Here is a 9,066-nt window from a genome sequence, read left to right as displayed (position 1 = left end):
TATGACGGCCTGGGCTTCCCGGCCGCCTAGGGGGCGCACGCCCGCTGCGTTGCTCGGGACCCGATGCGTGTGCCCGGCAGCCGCGATGTCCGCCGGGCACCCGCGATTGCCCGTTCACCGGGCCGGACCGTGGATCTGTGTGTGTAAACACACAGATCCACGTCCTGTCAGGTGAGAGGAGAGCGATCTGTGTTCCCAGTACAGCGGGACACTGATCGGTCTCCTCCCCTTGTACGTCCCCTCCCCCTACAGTTAGAAGCATTCCCTAGGAAACATACTTAACCCCTTGTGTCCCCCTAGTGGTTAATCCCTTCCCTGCCTGTCACATTTACACAGTAATCAATCCAATTTTATAGCATTGATCGCTGTATAAATGTGAATGGTCCCAAAAATGTGTCAAAAGTGTCCGATGTGTCCGCCATAATGTCGCAGTCACGAAAAAAAATCGCGATCGCCGCTATTACTAGTAAAAAAAATAAATAAATAATTTAAAAAAAAAAAATGCCATAAATCTATCCCGTATTTTGTAGACGCTATAACTTTTGCGCAAACCAATCAATATACGCTTATTGCGATTTTTTTCCCCAAAAATATGTAGAAGAATACGTATCGGCCGAAACTGAGGACAAAATTTGTTTTTGTTTTTTTAAAAAATTGGGATATTTATTATAGCAAAAAGTAAAAAAATATTGTGTTTTTTTCAAAATTGTCGCTCTTCTTTTGTCTATAGCGCAAAAAATAAAAACTGCAGAGGCGATGAAATACCACCAAAAGAAAGCTCAATTTGTGGGGAAAACAGGACGTCAATTTTTTTTGGGTACGTCGCACGACCATGCAATTGTCGTTTAAAGTGCGACAGCGCTGAAAACTAAAAATTGGCCTGGGAAGGAAGGGGGTGAAAATGCCCGGTACTGAACCGGTTAAGACAAAAATCTGACGCTCGGTTGGCCAACAATTGTACCGTGTGTACGAGGCTTAACATCTCTGCTTGGAGAAGTTGGGTGTGAACCATCCAGGTGTGAGATCATACTGTCCAGGTCTTTACACCAACTATCTACACCTACGGATTACCCATCCCCCTGACAGTGTTTAAATGTTATTTTCTATTCCAAATATAATATATGAAAAATGCTGACATTTCATATGACAGCTGGCTAATCAGTCTCAGATATTGTTCTTCTCACTCTTCTAATCTGTACTGGAAATACTGCTGCTCATTAAACCACTAATTAGTGTTCTTTCACTTCCGCCCGCCTACACACAAGTGCAAGTCGCTGCCTGTTGGCCTCCTCTCTACAGGCTTTCATAACTAGAAACGTTCTAAGAGCGTTCTAGATCTCGGCCGCTAGAGGTCAGCATAGTACAAGACCTGAAGAGCTGCTGTTCGCTCTCGTTCTCTCTGGTGACGAGCCTTCAGTCCCACGCATTGTTCCTGAGACTTCCTTTTATGACAGGAAGTGGCGTTAGGAGTGAGGATAGCGTCTCCTTGACAACTGGCTCACGCTTCTTCTAGGACTGTCTGTTGTGTCAGGTAATATTTCACATTTATGTGCTTTTAATTTCCCTTTGTATCAGGCAGTAGCGTTATACTTGGTACGAGTGAGAATTTTAATTTGCTTAAATAGTATTGAAGGTAGGACCTTCTATGAGAGGATATGGGGGTGCCATTGCTGATACCTGTCTGGAAAATACTAGTTGCTGGGCTCTGAGACTGACCCACTGCCTTCAGTAGCTTTTATAGCCTAAAAGTTATTTTCTTTTTTTCAGTAGCTAAAAGGTACTTTTAAAGCCTAAAAGTTATTTTTATTACCTTAAAGTGATTGTAAAGGGTGGAGTTTTTTTTTTTTTTTGCCTTAATGCATTCTCTGGAGTAAGAATGAGCTCCGGCGTGTTCACATGCTGCACATGCCGATCCCGCCAGGAAGTCGGCACTGCGCTAATCACAGGCAGTGAGACATTTCCCGAGCTCTGCAGCCGCACATCGGGAAAATGTCTCACTGCTTGTGATTAGCACTGCGCCGTTCCGACTTCCTGGCGGGTTCGGTATGTGCAGCATGTGAACACGCCGGAGCTTATCCTTACTCTGGAGTAAGGTGAACAACCTTTTGCATCAGATGTATGGAATTTTCTGAAAAACAAGATCAACAATGGCAGCCACCATGGTTTTCTTATGATGGTTTGACGACTGCGGCCGTGCCGTGTTGCTAGGACACGACGCGACCCCGATCTCTGTAAAGAGCCACGTCTGAGGCTCTTTAACCATGTGATCAGCTGTGTTTAAGCACAGCCGGTCACATGTAAACAAGGAAGTGCCAGAGTGACTGAGTGTGTGGTGAGGAGAGCCGATCAGCGGCATCTACACGCAAGGAAACATGTAGGAATGTAATCAGGGCACTGATCATCAGTGCCCTGATTACAGTATAGTAAAACAGTGTCACCATAAAGTGCCCAACAATGCCAGCAATCAGTGCCCACCAGTGGCAGCAATCGGTGTCCACAAGTGCCACCAATCAGTGCCCATTAGCGATGCCAATCAGTGCTGGCAATCAGTCCCGCCTATCAGTGCTGCCCATCAGTGCTCATAAGTGCTGCCGATCTATCAGTGCCCACCAGTGCTGCCTATCAGTGCCCACCAGTGCCACCTATTAGTGCCCAACAGTGCCACCTAACAGTGCCACCTATCAGTGCCCATAAGGGCTGCATATTAGTGCCTCCTCATCAGTGCCACCTCTTCAATGTCCACCAATTCAGCCTATCAGTGCCGCCTCATCAGCGCAGGCGAAAAAATGACTTAGTTACAAAACTTACTGACAGAAAAAAAGTAAAAAACATTTATTTTCAAAATTTTTGGTCTTTTTGTAAAAAAATAAAAAACCCAGCAGTGATTAAATACTACCAAAAGAAAGCGCTATTTTTGTTAAGAAAATGATAAAAAATGTGTTTGGGTACAGTGTAGCATGACCGCGCAATTGTCATTCAAAGTGCGATAGCACTGAAAGCTGAAAAATGGCTTGGGCAGGAAGGGGGTGTAGGTGCCTGGTAGGCAAGTGGGTTAAATTGACTCAGTCAGTGTATCTAAAAATCCTGAAAAGTACAGTAGGTGCCCTGCCAGAGAAGCGCTCTTATACTCACCCCTCTGGTGGCCCGTGTCTCCTACTTCTGTTCTGTTGCTGAGAAGCCTCTTCCGTCAGTTTCTTTGATGTTTTGGATGGCCATGTGGCCATATTAGGCCAATGATATCATGAGCATCCATGTCCCTTTTGTTATGTGCAGCTGTGGGAGGCGGGTAATGCCTTGACCACGGATTATAGGGAGCTTGGGAGTGACAGATTGCTTCTGGGTTCAGTCCGCACCTAAATTGAGACCAAACCCAAACTCGTCAATACTTAGGAGGCCTGGTCCTTTTCCAGTCCCATAGATGTCTGTGGGGTTCTACTGCACATACACAGGGAGCAGGATCTGGAATTCAGTCACAGTTCTGCTGATCTCCTCTAGCCTGCAGGGATCCCCGCATATACCAGCAATCCTCTCCTGGCACAGGAAGTCTTCCATTACTAATAACTTATTTGCCACTCTCTTTATTAGATCATGTGACATGAATAAGCAAATAAGTTATAAGTGATGAAGGACTTGCTATGCCAATACTTACGGAGATTGCTGCATGTTAGAGGAGATCAGCAGCACTGTCACTAAATGCCAGATCCGTTTTGGCTTATGCCAAAGACGCTACTACAAATGCGCGGGAGCATCAGCATCAGCCTATGTTCACATCTGAGTGTCCTGTCACTTGTAGGATAATGCCTGTAGCTAAAAAAAGTAAATCCGCTACTTTTCAGGCATGATGGAGCGTTTTTGTCCCCATAGACTTCAATAGAAACACCTGAAAAGCTCAACATGGGCCTTTTTTTTCCTCAAGCATCTTGTGGCACAATTTCTGCCTAAACAGCATCTCTCTGCCCCTTTTTCAGCAGCACTCCACACCTTTTAGTTGAAAAATGCCTGACAAAATCTGCAAAAGCGTAGAATTCTGCTTCAAAAAAATGCTCAAACGCTTGAAAGCATATATAAATCAGTCCTTGTTGTGGGTGAGTTTGTGTTGCAATAGGACAGAGTATTTCTAGCCACATCAAATCGCACCACCTCCCTATAGCCTCCAATCCCCTGCCAGAATCCCCCACCAGCACCTTTCCAGCCCCTCCTCCCCATCCTCTTGTCTTACCACCAACCGCAGCTTCACACCAACCCCACCACCACCACTGTTTTTGACCCCTATTCTCAGTGAATCGACACTCGCTTTTGTGCCTGCCACAAATCTATCAATGTGCAATAGCCACCACTGCTTTTACACAATGTTCTGTATTCAGCCCATTCAACACATGCAGACACTTTTGCTGGTGTATTTTAAAGGGATGCCATCATTATAATTCATATACTGTATGCTATCAGCAGTATCTTTCAAAGGAACCTGTGAGAATAGAGATAGGGGAGCTTGCATTGCTGACATTGATTTTAAAGGTGTGGCTCCTGGGCAGCTCTTCCAGTCCTGGCTTTACTATCTGGGACAAGCAAGCAGAATTGTTCCAGGAACGTGATCTAGTAGGTTTTGGAGCTGGGGTCAGAATAATTACCCTAGTGCCTTGCATCTTTAAAAACCTGGTAGACAATGACCACTCCCATGTTTTTATTGTAACAGGTTCTTTCTAATTGTAATAATAGAGAACATTCTATATTATTGTTTGGTAATAGTATTAAAGGAGAAGTACAGCCAGAGCTTTTTTTGGCTTTAATTATCCTATGGATCACACAAGTGCAGTTCATTCTGTACCTCTGTGACCCACTTTTCAGCCGACAGAGTGCAAAAGTCTGCTATCTGCTGATGTCACAGAGCCAGTCCAGGCTCTGAAAAGATCTGGGCCATATGGTCAGGTTACAACCGGCACCTGAATCGGCCTCTCAGTGACCCACTGAAAGCCTGAGCTAGCCCTAACTGCCCCCTCCACAGACCAGCGCTCCAGTAGGGGCTGGAGGGAAGAGCATAGAGTCGATGACTGACATTTACAGGTCTCTGTTCAGAGCAGAGGGGGCGAACTCAGCAATCAGTTGTGTTTTGATTGCTCAGTTACATAGTAGGTGAGGTTGAAAAAAGACACAAGTCCATCAGTTCTCATTGCAAAGCCAGCGGGGGACAGGTGCTGCATCCACTGATGTGAGTATAAATGTTTTTTTTTTTCTGTAAAGCCTGTACTTCTCTTTAACGTCATATTCAGATGCAACACAGCATCAGGAAATATAATCGTTAAAGTAAAATAATGATTTATTTCAACGTTAATATACATATATAGAGACAGTTTCTCCCATTAAAATTTATTTTACCTTTTTGTATTTTATTTATTTACTTTGTACTTAAAGGTTGTTTTATATCTGCAATTAACCAGCAGCTTTTATGTATTTAAAGGTTAACCATATAAAACCCAAAATGAGCGACCAGCTTAAATTCATTGTTGAAAAGCTCAATAAGGAGCCATTTAAGAAGAACTTTAACCTAATAACATTTGATTCCCTGGAGTCCATGCAGCTGCTGCAAGTTCTAAATGATGTTCTTGCTGAAATTGACCCAAAGGTAATGCATGCTTTTTATTTTAATATAATTACCATGCCTTGCAAAATGAATGTTGTTCAATAAACCTAGGCAAATAAATTATAGTCATATAATATACAGTGAATTGAAAAAAGTATTCATCCCCCTTGAAAAAATGTTTTTGTCATGTTAGAACCAAAAACCTAAATGTATTTTATGTGATGGACCAACAACACAAAGTGGGACATAATTGTGAAGTGGAAGAAAAATGATAAATGTTTTTCAAATTTTTTTACAAATAAATATCTGAAAAGTGTGGCGTGCATTTGTATTCAGCCCTCATTTCTCTGATACCCATAACTAAAATATAGTGGAACCAATAGCTTTCAGAAGACACCTAATTAGTAAGTAGAGTCTACTTGTGTGTAATTTAATCTCTGTGTATATATAGAGCTGTTCTGTAAAGGCCTCAGAGGTTTGTTAGAGAACCTTAGTGAACAAACAGCATCATTAAGGCCAAAGAACACACCAGACAGGTCAGGGATAAAGTTGCGGAGAAGTTAAAAGCAGAGTTAGGTTATAAAAAAATATCCCAAGCTTTGAACATCTCATGGAGCACTGTTCAATTCATCATCTCAAAATTGAAAGTTTATAGCACAACTGCAAACCTACCAAGACATGGCCATCCACCTAAACTGACAGGCCAGGCAAGGAGAGCATTAATCAGAGAAGCAGACAAGAGGCCCATTGTAACTGTGGAAGAGCTGCAGAGATCTACAGCTCAGGTGGGAGAATCTGTCCACATGACAACTATTTGTTGTGCACTCCACAAATCTGTACTTTATTGAAGAGATGACAAGAAAAAAGCCATCGTTGAAAGCCATAAAAAGTCCCGTTTGCAGTTTGCGAGAAGCCATGAGGGGGATGCAGCAAACTGGTGGAAGAAGGTGCTCCGGTCAGTTGAGACCAAAATTGAACTTTTTGGCCTAAAAGCAAAACGCTATGTGTGGCGCAATACTAACACTGCACATCACCCTGAACACGCCTTCCCCACTGTGAAACATCGTGGTGGCAAGATCATATGGGAATGATTTTCTTCAGCAGGGGCAGGGAAGCTGGTCAGATTTGATGGGAAGATGGATGGAGCCAAATATAGGGCAATCTTAGAAGAAAACCTGTTAGTTTGCAAAACACTTGAGACTGGGGCAGAAGTTCACCTTCCAGCAGGACAATGACCCTAAACATACAGCCAGAGCTACAATGGAATGGTTTGGATCAAAGCATATTCATGTGTGAGAATGGCCCAGTCAAAGTCCAGACCTAAATCCAATTGAGAATCTGTGGCAAGACTTGAAAATTGCTGTTCACAGAAGCTCTCCATCCAATCTGACAGAGCTTGAGCTATTTTGCAAAGAAGAATGGGCAAAAATGTCACTCTCTAGATGTGCAAACTTGGTAGAGACATCCCCAAAAAGACTTGCAGCTGTAATTGTAGCGAAAGGCGGTTCTACAAAGTATTGACTCAGGGGGGCTGAATACAAATGCACGCCACACTTTTCACATATTTATTTCTAAAAAATTTTGAGAACCATTTATCATTTTCCTTTCCTTTCACAATTACCGTATTTATCGGCATATAACACGCACTTTTTTCCCCCTGAAAATCAGGGGAAAATCGTGGGTGCGTGTGTTAGGCCGATCCCCGCCAATTTTGTGTGATAGGAGCGATCGCGGCGAATGCCGCGATCGCCGCCGACATACACAGCCGTGTGTAAATTCAAATATGGCTCCGAGACTGCAGGGACTCGGCGGAGCCGAGATACACATACCCGAGAGTCCTCGGCGCCGCTTACAGTCCCGCCATTGGACCTGTGTTTTGCCCATCACTGGGCAGGACTGTAAGCGGCGCCGAGAAAAGCCGAGGACTCTCGGGTATGTGTATCTCGGCTCCGCCGAGTCTCGGCGCCATATTTGAATTTACACACGGCTGTGTATGTCGGCAGGGATCGTGGCGATTACGTAAGGCTGCACTGGGGTGAGGCTGCACTGACATGGCTGCACTGGGGCAAAGCTGCACTGACAAGGCTGCAATGGACACTGGGGCAAACCTGCACTGACACTGACAAGGCTGCAGATGGACACAGATAACGCTGCATTGATGGGCATTTTAATGTAAGTTTTTCTTCCTTAAACTTTACTCCTAAAAGTTTTTTCCTTAAAATTCCCTCCTAAACTTGGTGTGCGTGTTATACGCCGGAGCGTGTTATACTCCAATAAATACGGTATGTGCCACTTTGTGTTGGTCTATCACATGAAATCCCAATAAAATACATTTATGTTTTTGGTTGTAACATGACAAAATGTGGAAAATTTCAAGGGGTATAAATACTTTTTCGTGGTCCTGTATTCAATGCTTTTTTTTTGTGTGTAAACAAATATAAAAGACATCCCCATGTATTCAACAACCAGTGAAGGACCTTGGGAATAGTCCCTAAAAAAAACTTCCAAGAAGTACCTTGGGTGTATGCTGTTCGCCCTGGCCACTATTGCTGGTCAATTCTAATGCCCCGTACACACGGTCAGACTTTGTTCGGACATTCCGACAACAAAATCCTAGGATTTTTTCCGGCGGATGTTGGCTCAAACTTGTCTTGCATACACACGGTCACACGAAGTTGTCGGAAAATCCGGTCGTTCTAAACGCGGTGACGTAAAACACGTACGTCGGGACTATAAACGGGGCAGTGGCCAATAGCTTTCATCTCTTTATTTATTCTGAGCATGCGTGGCACTTTGTCCGTTGGATTTGTGTACACACGATCGGAATTTCCGACAACGGATTTTGTTGTCGGAAAATTTTATCTCCTGCTCTCCAACTTTGTGTGTCGGAAAATCCGATGGAAAATGTCCGATGGAGCCCACACACGGTCAGAATTTCCGACAACACGCTCCGATCGGACATTTTCCATCGGAAAATCCGACCGTGTGTACGGGGCATAAGACTTGCTCTGTAGTGTAACTTCTGAACAGTAGCAATGCAAAACAGAAAGCTTCTGTAATGAGCCTATATACTGTATGACTTAAAACTACTTATATGCATTAAAACAAGTTTTTCTTTAAAAAACAACAAGTCAGTGATAAGATTGTTTTACATCGAGTTGGTCTCCTATACAGTATACGTTTGAAAAAAAGTTGGAAAAGATTGTGCATTACCTATAAAGCAAAGCTGTCAATAAATGTAACTAAACAGATTAAGAGCAGATCATAAAAACAGGCACCACAAGATGCATATTTATGCCTTTCACCTATATCATTTTCTTTTCTAAGTGACCTAAGATCCTCTAGATCCAGCTGTTTCAAACAAATGATAGCTTCAGCTTTGGGATAGTTCACCGCTATCCATCTATACAAAAGTGCCCCTTTGTGACCCTATTAGATGCAACAGCAGGGAACATTTGCCATAATTCTTTTACTGAATCTTATTGAGG

General features: G+C 43.4%; 1 protein-coding gene across 1 annotated transcript in view; it reads left to right on the top strand.

Moving 5' to 3' along the window:
• The first annotated feature begins 1,397 nt into the window (after nt 1–1,397).
• IFT81 (intraflagellar transport 81) overlaps nt 1,398–9,066 on the top strand; it is a 230,339-nt gene continuing 222,670 nt past the window's right edge. The window contains exons 1-2 of the mRNA XM_073626490.1: nt 1,398–1,531; nt 5,456–5,620. Of these exons, the coding sequence (XP_073482591.1) occupies nt 5,477–5,620 (144 nt within the window). The 5' untranslated portion in view covers nt 1,398–1,531; nt 5,456–5,476. The remainder of the gene's footprint in view (nt 1,532–5,455; nt 5,621–9,066) is intronic.

This window comes from Aquarana catesbeiana, linkage group LG01, assembly GCF_042186555.1.
Source record: "Aquarana catesbeiana isolate 2022-GZ linkage group LG01, ASM4218655v1, whole genome shotgun sequence".
Taxonomy (NCBI): domain Eukaryota; kingdom Metazoa; phylum Chordata; class Amphibia; order Anura; family Ranidae; genus Aquarana; species Aquarana catesbeiana.
The sequence above is the reverse complement of the archived record's forward strand: the minus strand, read 5'-3'. Positions and strand labels throughout refer to the sequence as shown.